The sequence below is a fragment of the Cucurbita pepo genome, chromosome LG18 (genome assembly GCF_002806865.2).
Source record: "Cucurbita pepo subsp. pepo cultivar mu-cu-16 chromosome LG18, ASM280686v2, whole genome shotgun sequence".
Classification (NCBI taxonomy): domain Eukaryota; kingdom Viridiplantae; phylum Streptophyta; class Magnoliopsida; order Cucurbitales; family Cucurbitaceae; genus Cucurbita; species Cucurbita pepo.
The window spans coordinates 5,381,542-5,403,750 of record NC_036655.1 but is presented as its reverse complement, the minus strand read 5'-3'; the positions used below and the strand labels follow the sequence as shown (position 1 = coordinate 5,403,750).

At 39.9% G+C, this 22,209-nt stretch overlaps 6 protein-coding genes across 6 annotated transcripts; 3 read left to right on the top strand and 3 right to left on the bottom strand.

The window, feature by feature from the left end:
* Nucleotides 1-566: 566 nt before the first annotated feature.
* Nucleotides 567-3,685, top strand: LOC111779918 (proline-rich receptor-like protein kinase PERK1). The gene is made up of 7 exons (XM_023660110.1): nucleotides 567-1,523; nucleotides 1,619-2,197; nucleotides 2,281-2,367; nucleotides 2,445-2,515; nucleotides 2,621-2,697; nucleotides 2,811-2,958; nucleotides 3,041-3,685. Exons 1-7 carry the CDS (start codon nucleotides 791-793, stop codon nucleotides 3,491-3,493), a joined length of 2,148 nt encoding a protein of 715 aa, XP_023515878.1. The 5' UTR covers nucleotides 567-790; the 3' UTR covers nucleotides 3,494-3,685.
* Nucleotides 3,686-3,927: 242 nt separating this feature from the next.
* LOC111780254 (subtilisin-like protease SBT6.1) lies at nucleotides 3,928-9,839 on the bottom strand. Its single transcript, XM_023660603.1, has 10 exons — nucleotides 9,081-9,839; nucleotides 8,590-8,718; nucleotides 8,321-8,473; nucleotides 8,041-8,157; nucleotides 7,294-7,478; nucleotides 6,628-6,891; nucleotides 5,480-6,548; nucleotides 4,523-5,020; nucleotides 4,367-4,427; nucleotides 3,928-4,285 (listed from the first exon to the last, which is right to left on the bottom strand). The coding sequence occupies exons 1-10, from the start codon at nucleotides 9,669-9,671 to the stop codon at nucleotides 4,191-4,193; spliced, it is 3,162 nt and encodes a 1,053-aa protein (XP_023516371.1). The 5' UTR covers nucleotides 9,672-9,839; the 3' UTR covers nucleotides 3,928-4,190.
* A 1,285-nt stretch (nucleotides 9,840-11,124) lies between these two features.
* LOC111780380 (chloroplast processing peptidase-like) lies at nucleotides 11,125-13,788 on the top strand. Its single transcript, XM_023660760.1, has 5 exons — nucleotides 11,125-11,695; nucleotides 12,504-12,641; nucleotides 12,818-12,904; nucleotides 13,018-13,085; nucleotides 13,307-13,788. The coding sequence occupies exons 1-5, from the start codon at nucleotides 11,234-11,236 to the stop codon at nucleotides 13,473-13,475; spliced, it is 924 nt and encodes a 307-aa protein (XP_023516528.1). The 5' UTR covers nucleotides 11,125-11,233; the 3' UTR covers nucleotides 13,476-13,788.
* A 28-nt stretch (nucleotides 13,789-13,816) lies between these two features.
* On the bottom strand, nucleotides 13,817-15,587 carry LOC111780378. The gene is made up of 4 exons (XM_023660759.1): nucleotides 15,316-15,587; nucleotides 14,745-15,231; nucleotides 14,323-14,508; nucleotides 13,817-14,213 (listed from the first exon to the last, which is right to left on the bottom strand). Exons 2-4 carry the CDS (start codon nucleotides 15,204-15,206, stop codon nucleotides 13,935-13,937), a joined length of 927 nt encoding a protein of 308 aa, XP_023516527.1. The 5' UTR covers nucleotides 15,207-15,231; nucleotides 15,316-15,587; the 3' UTR covers nucleotides 13,817-13,934.
* Nucleotides 15,588-16,798: 1,211 nt separating this feature from the next.
* LOC111780111 (vacuolar-processing enzyme gamma-isozyme-like) lies at nucleotides 16,799-18,916 on the top strand. The gene is made up of 7 exons (XM_023660403.1): nucleotides 16,799-17,011; nucleotides 17,123-17,441; nucleotides 17,533-17,818; nucleotides 17,901-17,949; nucleotides 18,057-18,272; nucleotides 18,360-18,566; nucleotides 18,650-18,916. The coding sequence occupies exons 1-7, from the start codon at nucleotides 16,841-16,843 to the stop codon at nucleotides 18,791-18,793; spliced, it is 1,392 nt and encodes a 463-aa protein (XP_023516171.1). The 5' UTR covers nucleotides 16,799-16,840; the 3' UTR covers nucleotides 18,794-18,916.
* A 316-nt stretch (nucleotides 18,917-19,232) lies between these two features.
* LOC111780737 (protein NRT1/ PTR FAMILY 1.2-like) lies at nucleotides 19,233-21,717 on the bottom strand. The gene is made up of 4 exons (XM_023661223.1): nucleotides 21,269-21,717; nucleotides 20,967-21,184; nucleotides 20,336-20,883; nucleotides 19,233-20,250 (listed from the first exon to the last, which is right to left on the bottom strand). Exons 1-4 carry the CDS (start codon nucleotides 21,354-21,356, stop codon nucleotides 19,350-19,352), a joined length of 1,755 nt encoding a protein of 584 aa, XP_023516991.1. The 5' UTR covers nucleotides 21,357-21,717; the 3' UTR covers nucleotides 19,233-19,349.
* Between the last annotated feature and the right edge of the window lie 492 nt (nucleotides 21,718-22,209).

The following is a 22,209-nucleotide window of genomic DNA, read 5'->3' as shown; positions in this document are numbered from 1 at the left end:
CCTCCCTCCTTGGTTCCTCTCATAAAATTCATTATCATGTTCTCATTCCGTGTGTTCGTGGGCCTATCAGAAGAATCATGCATCCAAGTCTCGGTATAAACTTCACTTTTCCACGTCAAAATTTAAGCCATACACGACTAATTGACTAAAAGATTAGAGAATTAAGCAAAATAAAATATTCTCTAAAATAAATAAATAATAATAATAATGCTAAGAAAAATACATCAAAATTCAACCACATAAAAAAACATTTAGGCCCTTCAATTATTAATCAATTATCAGTTTTTTTTTTAGTATATGTAATTATTAATCAATCGATAAGTATACCAAGAAAAGAAAGAAAAAAAAAAGAGTTGGATAATTTAAAATTAAAAGTATAATTGGAAAAATAAAGTGTAAAATAATGAAATTAACGGTGGTTGTAAAAAAATAAATAAAGAAGTAAAATAATGGAATGTGAAAGAAAGAGGAGAAATAAGCGGAGAAATTGGGGGGCCGTGTGGGGCCCGCTTATTTTTTTAATTTAGTTTGGATTTTGATTTTGGTGTGGGAGTGGACAGCTCACACGACGCCGTATTGGTAAATTGTTTGGTACTGTGTTACAGAAGGAAGTTTCTTCCGTTGTGTGTCTCCGTTTCTAATCCTCCAAATTCCGCCATTGTTAACTTCTTCCACCTTCAGTTTCAGAGCGCCCATTAACCTCTTTTCTTTTTTTTCTTTTTATTTATTTCTCTCTCTCTCTCTCTCTCTCTCTCTCTCTCTCTGTAACACTGATAATTTTAGGGGGAAAATGTCGTCTCCGTCTCCGAGCTCTCCGCCGGCGCCTAGTACGACCTCACCCCTACCTCCGACCACCGACGCACCACCCCCGGCGGCGCCGTCTCTCTCACCGCCGTCTCCTGACGCTGCCTCTCAGCCTCCACCTGCTACATCCCTACCGCCTTCTACCACTCCTTCGCCGCCGCCTCCGGACAGTGCTACTTCATCCCCGCCACCTCCGGACAGTGCTACTCCTTCGCCGCCGCCTCCGGACAGTGCTACTCCATCCCCACCGCCTCCTGACAGTGCTACTCCATCCCCGCCTACTACTTCTCCTTTACCACCTACAGCTCCTAAGAGCTCTTCGCCGCCGCCGCCGGACAGTGCCACTCCATCTCCGCCTACTTCTTTACCGCCTACATCGCCTTCGGGCTCTTCGCCGCCGCCGCCGTCGAATTCTAGTACACCTACGAGTCCAGGAGGACACGTCGCCCCGCCGTCGAATTCTAGTACACCTACGAGTCCAGGAGGACATGACGCCCCGCCGTCGCATTCTGGTACACCAACGAATCCGGGAGGAAATGAGGCTCCGCCGTCTTTCTCACCGTCGTCGGGAGTTTCGGCTGGACTTGTGACTGGAGTTGTCATTGCTGGAGTGGTGGTGGTGGTTGCTGCGTTCATTCTTTTGGTTTTGTGTTTAAGAAAGAAGAGAAGACGTGACGAGGAGTCGTACTACCGGCCGCCGCCACCGGGGGCGTTTAAAGGTGAGCCCTCAAATATTCCAGATTCCTCAATTAAGCCCTAAATGAAATATTGAAATCGAAATTGAAATTGATAGTTATGAACAATTGAATTTCAGATGGCCCATATGATCCCCAACAGCACCACTGGCAATCACATCTGCCGCCGTTGCCGCCGACTAATCATGTCGTCGGGACAGTACCGAAGCCGTCTCCTCCGCCAGCATCACGACCACCGCCGTCTCCTTCGCCAGCATCACGACCACAGCCGTCACCTCCTATTATAAACAGCAGCGGAGGCTCTGGATCTTATTATTCAGGGTCTGAATATTCGCATGCTCCTGTTCCTGCTCCTTCTCCTGCTCCATCTTCTATTCCCTTGGGCTACTCGCAAAGCAGCTTCACTTATGAAGAGTTAGCAATGGCGACAGACAGGTTTTCAGAAGCCAATCTCCTTGGACAAGGTGGGTTTGGTTATGTGCATAAAGGAGTCCTTCCAAACGGAAAGGAAGTGGCAGTGAAGCAACTCAAGGCTGGAAGTGGACAGGGAGAGCGTGAATTTCAAGCAGAAGTAGAAATAATCAGCCGTGTTCATCATAGACATCTTGTTTCCTTGGTGGGGTATTGCATCACCGGCTCCCAAAGATTGCTGGTTTATGAATTTGTTCCAAACAACACATTGGAGTTCCACTTGCACGGTATGTTATGATTCTCAATCCAATCGACCCTTTTGCTATGGGCTGTTGAGGATCTTAACTCATAGGTAACTCCCACTTTGTAGGGAAAGGACGACCCACCATGGATTGGCCAACGAGACTCAAAATTGCTCTTGGATCTGCCAAGGGATTGGCCTACCTTCATGAAGACTGTAAGTCTCTTGCTTTTGTGATGAGATGTGATCTGGGTTTGTACAATGGCTTACATGTGATGTGATGTAATGTGCAGGTAATCCTAAGATCATTCATCGTGACATCAAAGCTGCAAATATACTTCTGGATCTCAAATTCGAAGCAATGGTAATAATGGGGGCTTTCTGAATTCTTGAATTTGATTGATTCTATAAAGTGAGACTCAAATGGGTTTGTGGCTGATGATATGTTGAATCTGGTATCTTCTTCCAGGTTGCAGATTTTGGGCTTGCCAAATTGTCTTCTGATGTTAATACTCACGTTTCAACTCGAGTTATGGGAACTTTCGGGTATGATCATATGATCCAAGTTAGAATTGTAGTCATCAATCTACGGGATGATGATTTCGTGAATTTCATATTTCTGGATTCTTGGATTTTGATGCCATGCTTACTCCATACAGCTACCTTGCTCCTGAATACGCTTCAAGTGGGAAACTCACTGATAAATCAGATGTCTTCTCCTTCGGAGTGATGCTTTTGGAGATGATTACTGGACGCAGACCTGTGGACACAACTCAATCATACATGGACGATGGACTGCTCGATTGGGTAAGCCCATTAGCCATTACCCCTTTCTGTTGACCCTTCTCAGACATCTGAAAACTAAATCAGCACATGTTGTCAATTTCAGGCAAGGCCATTACTACTTAGGGCCGCAGAAGATGGGAACTACGATGGTCTAGTAGATCCAAAGCTGCGAGATAACTACGATCATAATGAGATGGGTCGGATGATTGCTTGTGCAGCTGCCTGTGTGCGCCATTCGGCGAGGCGCCGGCCACGGATGAGTCAAGTGGTTCATGCTCTTGAAGGTGAAGCCTCGCTTTCTGATCTTAACAAAGGGGTTCAGCCTGGACATAGCAGCGTCTACAGTTCTCATGGAAGCTCCGACTACGACACATCTCAGTACAATGAGGACATGAAGAAGTTCAGGAAGATGGCATTGGCAAGCCAGGAGTACGGCAGCGAGTACAGCGAGCCGACGAGTGAGTATGGTTTGTATCCATCTGGGTCGAGTGGCGATGGCCCAACAACAAGGGAAATGGAAATGAGAACAATGAAGACAGAAAGTGGAGGTTCTTGAAGCTCGTGCGGAAGCAAAGCAAGTATTCATACACTAATATGTACAATCTACAACACCCTTCTCTCTTTCTTCTTGGATTTTTGTGATTGTAAGTTTGCCTTAAAAAAAAAAAACAGAAAAGCGTTTTGATTTAAGATTAGATTAGATTTTGTCTGCACAAAACAAGTTACAAAATGAATTTCAATTCTTTTATTGCGAACGATTGTATAACGCCCTAGTTTGTTAATACAAGTAGCTAAGAGGGCTGGAAAGTATGATATGCAAGCCTGTTATCTAAAAGTCGACAAAAGGACATTTTTCTAGTCCTTAAGTATGTTATGTTATCATCGATCAATAATGTATTAAAATTCATAACCGAGATTTATAATATAACTACATTCAACCTGCTGAGTTCTACAAAAACAAACACATCATCATTCTAATATCAAAGTAGCCTTACCAAACAAACAATTTTGCATTCTAACGCATTTAGATCTCAAGTCTCAAATATTTAACCAATTGTAAGTTGTCTGGCATGGGTTGAGATCCAGCGATCGAACTCTAAGTAATACAGTAATTGCTTCAAATTTTCAACTCACCATTGTAACACATCTATTACTATGGGTGCTACACAACATTTACGCGTCTAGATTTTACATCAAAAATTCCTTCCTGGAAGGTATATTATACTTTGGAAACTACAAAATTTCTCCACTGACTAGAGATTGGAAAAACGTGCAGCAGATCCCGAGCCTCTTCTTCGGCGTCGTCGCTTCTGTCTAATTCGCCAAAAACTCAAAAGAAGCAAAAGCCCTGAAATAGAAGAAACCAAGTCAGGTATTCAATTCGAAAAAGGAAATCAAATCTAGGAGCAACGGGGAATATATCACTGACCTGCGACAGCAACTACAGCAGGAACAAGCCAATGATTAGGAACAATCAAAGGCATGTCAGGCTGCAAGGAATATAACAATTAACAGGAAATTATAAGAATCTCATTGATGAAATAATATTGTAAGTCTCAATTCATTAGGAAAGTTAAACTCTCACCTCATCCCGGTAGAACAAGCTTAAGTATCGGTTTCCATATTTATCACTTCGGTCCTTTAAAGTCAACTTGGGAGGTCCCATCAAAGAACTTTCTGGAGTAGAATTCGAGTCTCTTCCCAAGTCAATTAAGGGAAATCCAGGCAGCCTTCTATTCCTTCCCCTGCCCTGTACACTGTATCCCTTGGTACCCCATACTTCAAACCTAGAATCACTCATGCATATCAATTCCTTTCCAGAAACAGCAGAATACAAAGAGAAATTTACATCGCTTCTTCGAGATGGAAGTTTGTTATCTTCAAGATATAGAGGTGAATTTTGTTTGGAAAACTTGGTGAATAGCACCGGATCTCTAATATTTCCACTGGTAAAATCTAATATTTTTCTCAGGAGCCAATAGCAATTTGTAACCATATGGCTGCTATCTAGACAATTTGAATCTCCATAGACTGCAATGCGGCCTTCTCCTGCCTCTAATAGGCCAAGAATTGGAAAGTCTGCCTGCATTTGTCAACGAACAGTTAGTTTAACGGTATTACAAAGATCACAATAATTTCATGAAAGCATGGAAGACTCTTAATGTCAATAAGAATACACCTATAATTCAAGCATGTAAATACATTCTTTCTGACAGTTTTTAGACATTTAAATATTTAAATGTTCTCAAGAATTCTTTAGTGGTGTCGGGCTCCTTTCCCTGGAATCAAGAAACTAACTTCTAGAGCATTATACTCGAGCATCAGAAAATTAAAATAGATATGCTGCAGCTACAACTTACTAGTTCCCCCTTGTGCAAGATCAAAAGTTATAAGTATCTAATTCAACTAGAATACAGAGATGTCCAAATTTACTTGAACTTCCAAAATAGGAAACTGGAAAATTAGTCAAATTTGAAACACTTTTCAGCCACCACAAAGATTATTTAAAAGGGAAGTTCGTAGAGAAGCTTGCAACAGTTACCTTACTCAGGCTAGATGTTAGTATGCTCTGAGCCGCCCCACTCTCTGAGCTATCAATGAAAGGGAAACTATGCACATAACCACCTCGTGGAAACCTCACAATATCTGTTCCTGATGCATACCGACTCTGTTCACCATCAATAGAAAAATCACCATTCAAAATCTTATCCCCGAAAGCAATACCAAATGGGGCTAAAAGATCATTTAGTGCAGGAATATTTGCACCTCCAGTAACTGGAGTCCACCAGCTTCTTGTGTTATCATCGAAAAACCTCATCTTTACCATTGTTTCTACATTATACCATTCAGAAAACACAGCCAACCCCAATCCAGTAATCATAACATCGTCCCTCAACTTTTCAATTTCCTCTTTGAAGTACTCATCTTCAAGATCCACTAGTAAAAGTGTCCCATATTGGCGAGCATCAAAGCATGTTAGAGGAGAACCAAGCGTTTCAACATAGTATCCAGCATCTCTTAACATGTTAAACATGATATGAAAATTTGTATGCAGGTGGTCTCCATGCCAGTCCAGAATGTCATTGCGTACATCCAAGGAATCTCTAGGAATATAACCAGGAGGATATTTGATGTTATGAAATTGATCCCATAAAATTCGTTTTGATCTTGGAGGTGTTGGAACTACTTTTAACTTCAGCTGTAGCACACAAGTACTTATCCGGCGGTTCTTCTCTCCTCTAGATGGAGGACTATATACTGTTAGAGTCACATTGCCCTCAATTTCTCCAGAAAACTGTGCACCTTCCTCCTTAATTTGCATATGAAGTGCAATGTAACCAGTCCAAGGCCAGATAACCTTAGAATAAGTGAAGTGAATACTTAAGAGATTTCCTTCTTCATCCGAAGGATTCCAAGTTGGTTGACCTTCAACATAGCCAATTACACCCATTCCATTCAAAATGGTAGCATTGAAAATAATAGGCATTGCACCTGCATAAAGAGGTTGGCGACAAAAGGGCCATGTATAAGGGCAATCTGTATAGTCAAGAACACCAGGGAAGATGCTTGCCCGAGGTTGGTAGCTCTTAAGTATTTCATATGATTCTAACCTGGGAATATTCAAGAAATAAGAAAACACTCTAGAAGCAAACCATATAAACAAAAACCACAGAGAGGGTTGAAACCTACAGATCAACTCTGCCAGCACCTTGCTCGTACATATTAGGACCAACAAGCTTTGCAGCTCCCTCAACAAGTGCTTGTTTCATGCTAGCTGGATTTAAAATAGTCTTCCGCTGGCTTTCAGGGATGACACTAACAAGCAGACATACCACACCAGCAACCACAGGACTTGCCACACTAGTGCCTGATAAACTTTTGCACCCAGTACTAATTTTTGATCCCATAATTTCCCGACCATATGCAACAACATCTGGCTTCACACGACCATTACTGTACAAAATGACGTGTTTGAGAGTGCTGATGTCAATGGACAGAAAGAGAAAAAAAAAAAAAANGGAAAAAAAAAAAAAAGAAACTGGATAGTAGCATAAGGTGAATATTATTATAGTTCAATAATTACGGGTGTGTGGGATCAAACATCAAACTTTGAGATGGTAATTGGAGCCTTATTCCATATTCATCTCAGTTGGCTAGTATAAGGTGAAAATAAATAAAAATTATTGAACAAGAAGTCGAAACATTATGGGCTTAAGTTTTATCCACACATCTACTCTTTATCCAAGTCCAAATCCCAATCAAAGAAAGGAGACAAACCATTTGCCCAATATTACAAAAAATGCAATAGGAGTAAAAATAGAAGGAACTTAAAGGCCTGAGCAAAGTGTAATGTACCCATGAGGCATCTCCCAAGTAGTCATGCCACGTGAGGAAAACGAAGCAATGTGATCATTGTAGTCAATACCACCAACACCAATGACATCACTCTGATCTGCAGGATTGTTTAAGGTCCCGTAAAGTGGTCCATCATTCCCAATTGCAGAAACCATGATGATATTATTTGCCGTTATTTCCCAAATCTGGCAGACAAATAAAAGTTGATTGGATGTAATTATCTCTGATGCATGGATTCAACAATAGACCTCTCACTCTATTAAGATGTTACCCACAAGTTTAAACTACAAATACAATAATATACAAAACCAAAAACTCAACAAGCTAAATTATTTCAGAAGAAACTTCATCAAGGAAAAGATTATTTCAGAGGAAAAAGTCTCTTCAACCGTATATTCGCTAATGATCATGTTAGGACAATATTAATAAAACTTCCAGATTATATAGTTCGTTCAATAACTGTTAATAAATATCATGAAGAAAAAATTGGCAGTATCCCAATGACAACACACATTTTGTTAGTCTAAAGCTCTTTGTAATAGCAATGCTGGCAAACTCTAACCTGAAAGAAGGTAAATAATTAATTTAATGGAAAAGTTACATGTAGGAAGTATTTGTTTGATCAAGACATATTCAGCAATTAATTAACCTAAAATCAAACAAAATTAAGTAAATTCTTTTTTTTCAACTTCATAACTTATTTCGCCCAATCACCAAATTGCAATCAACCGAACAGAGAAATCTTACCTTCTCCACAAATGGAAGATCTAAGTAATCTGGTCCACCAATGCTCAAATTTAATACATCCATATTGGTAGCAATTGCATAGTTGAATGCATCGAGGAACCATGAAGTGTATGACACCTGCAATAGGCTGAATACATACTTTTCATAATCCTTCTTTTAAATGAAAAATAAACAACAAGCTTCCATACTCCTTCCACTGTTAGATTAACCAAGGGAAATTGATATAGAACAATTTTTGCAGTCAAAAGGTGTAATTTGAGTAATGATCAATGTGCATTACCTGTGCATCTGTAAACACACGAAAAGCATATATCTCCGTATCTGGAGCAAACCCTAGACATTCTTCATCCCCACCAGCAATGACACCAGCAACAAATGTCCCATGTCCAAGATTATCATTTAAAGTATCTTCATTGGTCCAATTTGTTCGCTCCTGAATTACTCACAATTCAAAATCTATTAGGTGAAACCATAGGTGGAGATTTTCTTTTGATCTAATAATTAAACAAGATGTAAGATGAATGGGAATAGATTCCGTGATCTTCTTACCTTGATATTCCTAAAATGTGGGTGATTAGCACGAATACCAGTATCAAATATAGCCATCTTGACTTTGGAACCAGTATACCCCTTTGCCCAAAGAGAGTCTGCTCCAAATAATGAGGTGACTTGAGATCTCTGAAATCAAGAATTGTTTCTCAGAGAGAGTTAACTAGAACACAAAATTGAAACGGGAAATGATGGGGAAACATTTGGTCTTATTTCATTTGGTTTTACTATATTGAACCGTGCTAAATGTATAAAATGAGAAATGCATTAGTTAAGATTGAAGTTTGGCTTATAAAAGTGAATCCTCATTCCGTAGTTACATAAAAAATAAATCAATTTACTGAACTAGAGCTCTTCCTACAATAAATGGTATCCAAATTTATTCAATGAGACACATGAAGTTCCCACTGCATCGTCCTTTTCCTCATAGTTATGACCCAAAGCCAAATAGATCAACAGAAAAGAGAAAATGGGCCATTAAAGGAAATTACCTGCATCAACAGATGCCGTCCCCATCTATTAGAGGCATTGCTAATTGCCGTATAACGTTCCCCACCTTCTTCGTTAAAAGACATGGAGGTGAAAATCTTCCCCGGACGCTTCTTCCCATCGACAAAAGCCCCAATTCTACCCCCACCCTCCTCTAGCAAACCCCTGACGTGGCTTGCATCGACATTCACATCCTTGACAAGCTCCAATTCCTCAATCTCCTCAACCAGCTCCCTTACCACCGAGTCCTCAATTGATACCAAGCCGAAATCGGTTGGATACTTGGACGCAGGGTTCCGCCTCTCGATCCATTTCCAGCCGCCCGATCTAATACGTGACTCCAGATAAAATCGATGCTCCTTCGCCTCCCTGTATTGGACGAAGCGAACAATGTAGTTCTTCTGCGAGACTCGGTTCCCATCAGTGACGTTCTTGGACGGAAATGGATCGTTGGGTGAGTAGTTTCGAGTTAGGGTTTGGAATACGGTGTGATCGGATGAGGGGTTGAATTGGAAAATAGAAATGGAGATAAAGATGGGGACGAAGATGACGAAGAAGGAGATAGACGAAGAAGAAATCGAAACTCCGATCATGATTGCAGTAACAAGAAATTATTAGAATTCATTGATTTTGGGGGGAAAATCAACGAGGAGCTGAGTATGAAGAAGAAGGCGAGGGAAATTGCAGTTCTGAACTTCCTCAGGCCTCTTGTGGAGCTTCTCTGCGATTAAACTCCGTTTCCCGAGTCTTGTTTTGTTTCTGGTATTTATAGACCCGCCCCGTTTGCCGAAAAATGTTCCTGAAAAATACGTAATATAATCGATGGTGAAATAAATGAACTCATGGAGTCTATAGTTTAATTATTTAAAGTATAGTTATTAAGTGGTAGTAAAAAATATTTTACACTCACAAATTATCACAAATAAGTGAGGGTATTTGAACTTTAAATTATTTGTGACTATGTTGAAATATTTAAAATAACAATTTTAGAAATAATAGTCCAACATTTTTAACTAAGTTTAATATGGATAAAAAATAAGATTTACTTTTTACCGAAAAATTCAATAATTTTGGACATTTTCATTGGAAATTAATAGTTTACCAACTAACCGAGAATAACTCCTTAAGGAGTAGGGATGAAGATGAAGAAGTCATTTTGACCTAGCCTTTGGATGTTCTCCTTTCTTAAATAGTGTCGGTCACTCAAGCTCACCGACAGTAGATAGTGTGATATTGTTCACTCTATCCCGTTATGTATAGCTGTCAGTCTCACGATTTTAAAACGCGTATTTTAGGGAGAGGTTTTTATACCATGCTTCGTTCCCTCCTCCAACCGACCTGAGATCTCACAATCCTCCCCTCTTGAGGGTAAGTGTCCATACTTGCATGCTGCCCGATGTCTGGTTCTGATACCATTTGTAATGGCTCGAAGCCAATACTAGTAGATATTGTCCGCTTTGACCCATTACGTATAGTCGTTAGTCTCACAATTTTAAAACGCGTCTATTAGACAAGATTTGCTTACAATGAGATTTGTGGCAAGGGTAATGGATCCATATTCTCAAACAAGAAGTAGGACATTCCCAAAAGGGGTGGAAGTTCCATGTGGACGTCCATGGAGCACCTCTACGTCAGGCACGCCCCTCTTGTGCGCTCAGCATGCCACTTCAACTTGTAAATGATGTTCATCCATTAGTGACAACAAGGAGACAACCAGCTGCTGCGTGAATCAAAAGTGATCGTGCTTGCTATCTGAAATTATAAATGGTTCAGCATTACAAATACTTTACACTTTTGAATCACTTCGTGTAATTCAACTCTATACCCAATTCATGTAAAGTGCTGTAAATTCGTTGTTGAGGACCAAAATCCAAACTTTGTGACCATGTAAATTGCTATCCTGTTAATAATTTGGAGTTGATTTTGTGTATTTATCGACTTTGAACTCAAATCGAGAAATTTGAAACATAGTCAAGAAATTACAAATACTCTGAAAACTATAAGAAAAATACCAAACTTTTCAATATATTCGCATCTAATCCAATGGACTTTCTGTTTTGTTGTCTTCTCCTTTCATCCTCTCTAGAAAAGTGTCCGCTCCGTCTCCGAAGAACAACACCCCCACTTGCAAACCCAACTGCTCGAAATCCTGAGGATGTTCTCTCTTCATCTCCTCTCTTCAGTACCATCGTTTGACAACCCTTCTCTTCAATGTATGCGCCTCTCAAAACCCAATAACACTTCTAGCTTCCCAATTCTCAATCTTCATTCAATCGCCATTTCCCCAAAATTCGCACAGACCCCCTTCGCCAATCGTTCTATTTTCCCGAAAGTAACTCGCAGCAAATTGTCTATTCAATCCGGAAGCAGTAGTGGCGGCGGCGATGGAGCTGGAGGCGGCGATGAAAGTGAGGATAGTGGGAAGGTGGAGACGCAAAAGGGTTCTTCTGGGTTTCTGGCAGAACGGTTGAATTTGAGTTCGGACGACGCCAAAACAGTGTTTGCAGCCATAGCAATATCTCTTGCTTTCAGGACGTTTATTGCAGAACCGAGGTACATTCCCTCGCTATCAATGTATCCTACATTTGATGTTGGGGATCGACTTGTAGCAGAGAAGGTAGAACTTTTGTTCACTACTGTTAATCGTATCTTGCAGCCGTGTTTCTATTGGAAATTTTATACAAATTGGGATATGATATTCATACCACAACAAGTTTAGATTTCATAGTTAAAATTGCCTAATGTTTTTCTCCGAACTGTTAATGCATGACGAAGTAAAATATGCTCAACATATTTTCTTTATCCCAAGTTCTTGGAGATAAGGAAGATCTATGATTTATTCTGTCAATCAAATTTATGGGGTTTTGGACTTTGGTTTTGTTGAGGATGGTTGGGAGATGGGTCCCACATTAAAGGGTTGATCATAGTTTATATAAAATACACCTCCATTGGTTCAAGACATTTTGGGGAAACCAAAAACAAAGTTACGAGAACTTACAATATCATGTGGAGAGTTGTAGTTTCTAACTTCGTATCAGAGTCATGTTAATAGAATCCTCAAATGTCGAACAAAGAAGTTGTGAGCCTCGAAGGTATAGTCAAAAGTGACGAACAAATGGTGTACTTTGTTCGACGGCTCTAGAGAAGAAGTCAAGCTTCGATTAAGGGGAGGTTGCTCGAGGGCTCCATAAGCTTCAGGGGAGGCTCTATGATGTACTTTGTTCGAGTGGAGGATTGTTGGGAGATAAGTCTTACGTCGGCTAATTAAGCGGTTGATCATGGGTTTATAAGTGAGAAATACACCTCCATTGGTATGAGACCGAGAAACAAAAAACAAACCCATGAGAGTTTATGCTCAAAGTGAACTATATCATATCATTCTAATAAGTTTGATGCAAGATAAATACTCATGTTTTCTTTTGCAGGTCACATACTACTTTAGAAACCCTTGCGCTAATGATATAGTGATATTCAAAAGTCCACCAGTGCTTCAGAAAGTAGGATATACAGATGCAGATGTCTTCATTAAAAGAGTTGTTGCTAAAGAAGGTGACACTGTGGAGGTGAGATTCTTTAGTTTTCATTTGCATCATTATCTGACATTGCTGCACATTTCATCCTGAAGCTACTGATATAGATCACTCAACTATTGAATCTCCTGCATTTGATTATGTATTTTCAAGCACCAAACATATCTGTGCTTCAGTTTCATTCTGCTTGGAATATCAACTAATCGCAGGTCCGGAAGGGAAAACTTGTCGTAAACGGGGTCGAAAGAAACGAAAAATTCATCCTTGAACCACCATCATATGACATGACTCCAGTTGTAAGCATAACTTTCTTTTTTCTGCATTTGTTTTGCATCCTTGCAGACATTTCATCCTGCGTTTGTTTCTTTGTGAAATCTAAACATTACACCTCTTTGATTCCTTGATGTAGCGAGTGCCCGAAAACTCGGTCTTTGTGATGGGCGATAATCGCAATAACAGCTATGATTCTCATGTGTGGTAAGGTCTCCACTCATCATTTCACTTTAAAGAAGTGTATTCAAGTAAAATACTTATGTTCATATAACCAAATATCTTGATACCTTTGAAAAGTTGTTTGAATTAGAAGTTAGCAGTTTCCACTCTTCTAGAGCCTATGTCGAACTCAGTCTATATCTCAGGCACCTCTTTGAAATTCTTTTCTTCCCTGTGCTGATAGCTGGCTATACCCAATTGTTCAGGGGTCCGCTGCCGGCCAAAAATATAATAGGAAGATCATTATTCCGCTATTGGCCTCCAAACAGAATCGGTGGAACAGTTTCTGAGCCCAGCTGTGCTGTTGATAAGCAACAGGGCATTCCTTCCACACCAGAAATTTCCAGCCTACAGACCACAAACTCTCAACCATAACAGATGATAGGTAGAACATAAACTGAAACGTTCTGGAGCTACAAGATAACTGATGAAGGATTCCTCGAAAACTCCTGTAAGTTCAGCTTGTCGCTCTGCAAATGCCTTACTGTCGCTATTCGTTCCCTTGTAATTTGAAAGCGTTTCTTTGGTTTGAGGAACTGGCCATTTTGTGTTAGGCTGTATTGATTCTTGGTCTTAGTTTGTGCAAGTTAGTAGATGACTCTATACAATCAGAATCTTTAATATAAACTGATGCTCTGTTGTTGTATGGAGAGTACTTAGCAAAGCAATAGTATGTACCATAAACTGATTCATTGATCTTTTTTTTTTTTTTTTTCCTCATTAATTATTCCATGGCTCTAAAGAAGAAAGAACTAAATCTACAAGTGAAGGATGATTCTAAATGTAGAATCTTTCCCTTCCAATGAAGAGAAAGATGCAAGATGAAGATCTCTCTCAATCGTAAGTACATGAATCAGCTTTAATCTTCATCGGCTTTGAGTTGCGAGAGTCGATGTCTAAAGAACACGAGACACGCTTTCGATGCTTTGATCTAACCAGTTTCCCCACCACATTCCCTCTTGAATGAACTTCAAACACCAGCATCATAGGAATGTTTCCGTTTTTATCCAAGGCTTCAAGGCTGGCTCCAGCCCCATACAATGGCACCTTGTTCCCTTGAAGGTTCACCAATTCGACTCGATTGCTCTGTCTCGGTTGATAGTATTTCTTCAACTGCAAAGCAGAAAAACATCCCAAATTTTTATCCAATCAGGATCAGGATCAGTTTCCCATTTCTATTCTTGATGCATCTCTTATGGAAGTTCGTAGTTAGGAATTTTACCTGACCAGAGGCAACTGCAATCTGGGAGTACATAAGATTGATGGGGGAGGAGCTGACATGAATCCCAAAGAAAGTTGCAGGATTGTGCACTGTAATCCTTAATGAACAGTTGGTTGTCAGTAATTTGGTCGGGACTCCTGTTGTGTCTGATCCTTCTCCAAAATAAACATTATGAACTGTCATGCTCTGTAAGAGAAAAAGGATATTCACTTCTCTGACATTGAAAACCAAATGCCTTCAAACATGTTGTCCTAAACTGATCATATATGGTGCAGCAGCCAAAACAAGAAGCATGGAAATTGAAAATTTATGAAATTTCAAAACAAAGATCCAAATATTATTTTAATCAACGACAACAAAACAAGTCAATATTGAAACAATTTTATATTGTTTCAGAGAGTATATAGAGCTAGAAACAAAACCTTGACTCTGATCTCAGCTTTGAAAGGCCGGCTAGCACCCCAAATGATCAAACAAAACACGAAGAAGATAAGGACAAACGCAAGCAGAGCCATCAGAATCTGGCATCTTCTAGTTAACCCTTTGTCGTCGTATAGATCCTCATAGTCTGCCTCCTCTTCAATCACATTACACTCCGGCCACCCCTTATCGTTACGTTTCCGGCTGCCCTTCCGGCCAAGGGCAGATCGGAACGTGCCGGAAAACCGACTCGCAGATGAGGAGCGAGAGTGGCGCGTATAAGAGGGATGCGAAGGACTCTCCATGGGGCTGTTGAAGGCGGGAGTGGCTTGGGTGGACGATTTGTCGCCATCGTGAGAATCTCTTGAAGGGCTCTGCACGTAGTACAGCGGCCGCTGCTTCGGTGACCTTGGCGACGATGGGGCTAAGCTTGTCACATCAGAATCGGATTTGGCATGCATCATCTTTCAAAAACCAGAAATTCAGAAGCTAAAGAGAGACAAAAGTTCAAGAGATTAAAAACCCCAGTTGGGTATCGCTAAGAAACGATCAAAATTGAACCAAAACACTCACAATTTAACATAAAATTGAGAAATTGGAGTAAAACCAGATAGATTGTGAAGAGGAACATTCCCTTTTGTAGGAGTGATAGACATGGAAGAAAGATGAATGGGGTTGACAGTAAAGCCGCAGTGATGAGCCATCAGTCACCACTGAGATAGGGCCAGGGAAAGAGATTCGGATTCAGTAAGCTCGGAGTTCAGGCTCGGACTCCGAACCTCAAGCCTTGGATAAGAGTGTCGGTAGCTTCAGGTCTCCCGTCTCTACTTCCCGGAGTTCCGTTATGTTTGACGGGGTTCCAATTTCCAACTGTAAGGAAAACGACGACATTTCACCATAACGATTAGCGTACGGTTTCGAATTTTCTTTTTTCTTTTAGAAAAAGACGTTATTAAATTGTTTTATTAAAAAAAAAAAAAAAAAAACGTAATTTAATTTCTTTGGCTCATTATCATTATAGTTTTTTTCAGTTTAATTTGCCGTTTCCTGTCAACATTGATTCTATAATAGAAATTATCTAAGAATGAAATTATTTTCTTTTATACGTTAATCTATATTTATTTATTATTAACTTGCACTCAAGGCAACATGTCTGTTAGAATTACACAGAGGAACCGATATTCATCCATAGCTTCCTTTCAAGGTTTTTGGGCTTTCTCTTATGGGCTTCTCCATTACGCGTCTACTAGGGAAACATCTCCACACTTTATAAAGGGTGTTTCGTTCTCCTCCCCAATCAATATAAGATTCTCACGTGATGTTACTAAATGCATAAACAAAAACGTATTCTATTTTCAATAAGGTTGTTAGTGATGTTTATTCTGTAAATATTATTATTGAATAAAGTCAATTTTACGATTATTAATCTAAATTCAATAAACTAAGAACACTCTGACTATAGTATAATTACTTGAACTATATGTATAGACATAAAGAGTGGATCAAATATATAGTCAAAATGATTTATAGTACAAGGATAAATCTGAGTACCTTATCTTGGGGGCACTATGGATGTGGGCCACTTTTGTACATGATAAAACAATGTGATCACTAAATTGTACATGCGGCGGAGACATGTGAGTGGGGGCGTCCTATGCAATGAGTATTGCATAAGATCGAACCATGAAGAAAATCATTCACTTTATAATGACGTTTACTATTGAGACTGATTTTTTTTTCTTCATTCAATGACTTAGGTAACTCGATCTTAATCCTGAACTAACCATGAACTCTTGTTTATTCGGAATTATCCTTAGATTTGCATGGATGAGAGTGGCTCGAGTTCGCCGACTCAATAGGCGGGAAGGGTTTGAAAAAGGAAAGAGAATTACTTGAAAAATAGAGCAAAATATACTATTGAAAACAAACATAGAAAGAGAGGAAGAAGAGGCATACCATTTGCTTGACGGCTTTGATAAGATAGAAAAGAAAGGGATATTGGTAAGCACATAATCATGCATGCGCCACCATACTTCTACTATAATAATGCCTGTGGGAATTGGGATACCTCAAACACACTCACATTTCCTCACCTAATATGACAACTTTTGCTACAACTCCAACCACACTCCTCCTCATAGCTCTTCTGTTTTTCAACAGCATTATTGCTAAGAAACAGTGGGTCAGTCATGCCAATGCCGACCAACCCGGCAAGCGATGGGCGCTCCTCGTTGCTGGCTCTAATGGTTATGACAATTACCGACATCAGGTGCTCTTTATATCAATACATTATTCAATAAAGTTGTCACAGTGTGACTAACAGTTCTTCACTGTTGGATGTATACTGCTAATGTATTAACTCACTATCTTCTTGACGTAGGCGGATGTATGTCATGCATATCAAATACTGAGGAAGGGTATCCCTGATGAGAACATAATCGTTTTCATGTATGACGATATTGCGTTTGATCCAGACAATCCAAGGCCAGGAATCATTATCAACAAACCAGGTGGGGCTGATGTTTACCAAGGAGTTCCCAAGGACTATACAGGAAAGGATGTGAATTCAGTCAACTTTTATGCTGCCATTTTGGGGAACAAATCTGGTGTCACTGGAGGAAGTGGTAAGGTTATTGATAGTGGGCCTAATGATCATATTTTCATCTACTACACTGACCATGGTGCTGCTGGAATGCTCGGTAATAACTTACATTTTCAACTCGTTTTTGTGTCAACAAACACTAAACTCCCCTCATGAATTTGACTATACATTGCTTCACATGATCATAGGAATGCCCATGGGTGACTATATTTACTCCAACGATCTAATGGACGTGCTGAAAAGGAAACATGAAGCCAAAAGTTACAAAAGCATGGTAATATATGTGGAGGCATGCGAGTCCGGGAGTATGTTCGAAGGATTGCTTCCAGAAAACATGAATATATATGCAACAACGGCATCAAATGCAACAGAGGATAGCTGGGCTGCATATTGTCCTGGACAGTCTCCTACTCCTCATACAGGCTATGATACTTGTCTCGGAGATTTGTACAGCGTCGCTTGGATGGAAGACAGGTAACCCGTCGGCTTAAACTTTTGAGTTCAATGGCGTTTTAACACGGTACTTAATGAATTTGTGTTGTGTCGTGACATGTAGTGACAAGCATGATTCGAGCAAGGAAACTCTGAATCAACAATATCATACGGTAAGCTTATTGATTCTTAAGTAAGATCAGCTTAAAGAGGACAATATCTGCTAGCGGTGGGCTTGGGCTGTTACACTACTGATAAACATTTTCTCGTGTATTCCCAGGTTCGAAGAAGAACTTCGGTTGATAAAGTTGGGTACGGATCTCATGTAATGTTGTATGGAAATGAAAGCATTGGAAACAATTTCCTCAACACCTATTTTGGTAATTCCTCTGATGACAACAACAATGAATCCTCTGTTAAGAGTACTCATATCATTTCTTCACTAGCAAATGGGGTAAGCCAGCGTGATGCTAGCCTCCTTCATTACTGGTACAAGGTATGAGTTGTTAAACAATGTATATATATTCTAATTACGATGGCAATCAACGTAGCCTTAACTTATAGAGCTTTGGTTTGATATCAGTTTCAAAATGCCCCATATGGGTCTAGAGAAAAGATGGAGGCTAGCGAGCGGCTAGAGGATGAAATTCTGAGTAGAAGGCATGCTGACAACAGTATAAATCAAATTGGTGAGCTTTTGTTTGGAGAAGCAAAGAGCTCACGAGTGCTTAACCGTATTAGGGGACATGGACAATCCTTCGTTGATGATTGGAACTGCTTTAAGAAATATGTAAGCCAATTTTCAAGTCCTATGCTTAGCTACACATACTTTATGCCATCAAAAACTCTGTTGATGGTGTCTCTGAAACACAGGTTAAAATCTATGAGAAACATTGCAAAAGAATGTCAAGATATGGGATGAAATACACTCAAGCTCTAGCTAATATATGCAATGCTGGGATTACAATGGACCAAATGGATCAGGCTTGTCTCCAAACTTGCGTTGGTAGCACCTGAAATGGGATCAATTTCTCGTAGTGTTAGCCTGCCTGTGCTAGGCGCCAGTCTTTATATATGTATAAAGAATCTGTAATGCTAATAATAAACTAATGATATTAATGTTAAACCAGTTAATCATCATCTCGATTGAATGAGATCACACATTGGTTGGAGATGGAAACAAAGCATTGAGTGTGGAAACCTCTCCCTAACATACTCACTTTAAAATCGTGAGGTAAACGTGATACGTAAACAACCAAAGCGGACACTATCTGCTAGTAGTGGGTTTGAATTGTTACAACTCGTTTTAAAACCATGAGACTGACGCGATACGTAAACGGGCCAAAATAGACACTATCAACTAGCGGTTACAAACAAACTTATTTCGTGAGTAATAAGTAGGAGTATGCAAGTTTTCGACTTTAAAGGAATAAATATTACTCAAGAAAACGTTGAATTATACTTACTTAGACTATAGTTTAACTAGTTAAAATTATATATTATCAACTGTGTTCTACATGTGGAGTGGAAATTTCATTCTATAGTAGTTGTATAAATGATACATGCCCTGAAGTTAAGCATGGTAGGTACCATCCTCTTCAATGGCTTCCTTGTCATCATCCCAAATCCTGCTCTCTTCCATTATCTCCTTCTCATCTCCATACAACCAACTGCAAATCAAATAGTAAAACAAATTAGCCACACCCATCAAGGCCAGCACCCAGTAATAGTAATCATAATGGCCCTGGTTCGGATTATTCGAAAGCCATCCCGCGTTCCCATTCTTCGTCGTTTTCTTCTTGACCACGCTCACAATCAGGGCAGCGAGCAAGCTCCCTCCACCCATTCCAAGCGAAAACAGAGCTACTGCGATGCTGGCCATGCTCCTCGGCAGCTGCGAGTAGAAGAATTGAATCTGCCCAATCGCGTGGAAGGCTTCGGCCAGCCCCGCAAGGCAGTGCTGTGGCACCAGCCACATCGCCGACATCTTCACGATTGCTCCCGGTACGTTGGCTAGACCTTCATGAAATGCTCTGTTTCTTCGTTTTCTCTCGATTTCTGCTGAAACTGCGGAGGCCAAGCATGAGATTGCCAGTCCGATGCCCATCCTCTGCTTGAAAGTGAGCCCATTTGATCGTTTGGTGAACTTTGCAAGTAGACGGACGATGATTTGGTCGTAGATGGCAACCCAGAATGTGAGGGTTAGGATTGTGAAAACGGCGAAGGAAGCTGCTGGGAATTGGAAGTGGGGTGTTATTTGTCTATCCATTGTGATTGCTTGGAGAGCGGAGAAGGTGTATTGACTAATGGTGGCACTGATTACAATGCCAGTGGACCAAATGGGAAGTACTCTGATTACTGCTTTTAGTTCCTCAACTCGTTGAATCGTGCTCAATCTCCATGGGAATTTGGCCATTCCATTAGAATCCACGTCTGTCTCTTTGTTTCTTATCATGCAAGCCTTGTTTAGAAACCTTAAAACAGGACACACGAATCATCCTCCATAGAATCACTAAAAGCGAAAGCAGCAATTATGAAACGTTATGATTAGTAAGATACCTCAATTTAGGCGTTGGGTTGACAAGCTTTGAACCTTTATGGTAAAACCATTTATCAGAAGTTTGTGGGGGTAGCTCCAAGTGCCTATTTTTCCAAGCAGCAACGATTACCTGAGCCAAACTGCGAAGCAAGCTCTTATTTGCCATTAGTTTAACGTACAGTGAAGAGCCAAGAAAGAACATGACGGTGGAAAACAGCATAAGTCCAACAGGAACTCCATAACCCACCACCCAACCGGCGGCGTTCTGGAGATAGACCATAAAGAGCACTGATATGGTGACTGAAACCCCAACCGTAGCATAGTACCAGTTGAAGAAGCTCTGCATAGTCCTTTCGTTTTTGGGGTTGCCAGGCTTTTCTAGTTGATCTGCACCAAACGCCAAGGAACACGGCCGAATTCCCCCGGCTCCGATTGACATGAGAAGAAATGCAAAATAGAGAAGCATTAGCTGGGCAAAGTTTGCTGATACACAAAATTCCCCAGGTGATTTACAGTGTGGAGGCCTTGCTTTTGGGAATATGGCTGTTAACCATAAAACTACCATTCCCTGAAGTCCAAGAGATTGATAAAAAAGTGGCTGAGAAAAACAAATATTCAAGTTGGAATTTGAGGAAATGAATCAGTGCTTACAAGAAGTGTAACCAACGTCCCCATGGCGATGACCCTAAACCGACCTAAGTAAGAATCAGAGAGAAAAGCCCCAACAATGGGCAAAAAGTTTGTCAGAGCAGACCACAGAAACAAGACGATGGCTCCTTTAGCACTATCCAGGTGATACTCATTCGTCAAGTAGAATATCATGTTTGTATGAAGCCCAAAACTTGAAATCTTCTCAAATATCTCGTTTGCTGCAGCAGATACACAGAGTTTTTGTCAATGAACATGTAACAAATGTATGAATCAAAACTTTTATAAGACTTGTTGAAAATCACCCATAATAAAAGGCATAGTTCGGAGGCCACCCTTTTTTCCTGCTTCCTTTTGGGTGGTTTCCATTTTCTCAGAAGGCTCCTTCTCCATTGGCTTGGCTCTGATCTCATTATCATAGCAGGAGAACCCACAGCTATAATCATGTAAAACTTTGTTGAATCCGCAAATAGAACAAAAATAAGCCGATTTTTTCCATTGTACTTCTAAATATTTTATTCAAGACTTTGTATTTGTTTGGATTGCACAAGGTTTAGTGGGTTCTTTCTAAACAATATTCCTTGGATGATCAATGATTCCATTCTGATGTATGCCAAATATATTTTGTGCCTGAGATTGATTCTTTCTGTTGTCAAGCATTTATCTTTTATTTAGTTTTGCAGTTCTCAGACAGCCATCAGCATCACTTTCTATTTCATTTACAAAGATAATTACTAATATAACTTTCCCAAAATAGCATTCAGAGGTGATACTGTTGTTTAAAGAGGATTTCTACTCTTTGAATCAGCATATTCTACACCATGTTCGAAGGTAGCCAGAACAATAAATCAAACAATTGCTGTATCAGTTCATTATGAGATCGTTCAAAATTTCATTTTTGTTGTGGTATTAAATTTCTGCCAACTTTCTTATGGATATAATTGAACGATGGGAAATAATATAGTATTTTCCTCCGCGTAACAATTATTCCAAAAAGATCACATTAGAACAGCAGTTCGGAAAGAAGCAAAGTCAGAAATTTTAGCTCAACCACCAACAACACTGTAATTTATTAAATGTGTTCAAAGACAAGAGGAACGAGAATGTATACAAGTCATCTTCCATGGATGATCAATACTGAAAGAACTGAAAGTAACTAAGAATGTTACAAGGTGGAATTTTCTTCAAAAGGAATCGACAAAGTCAATATAAGCTCTCTATAGCCATATGGGATTTTACAACATGT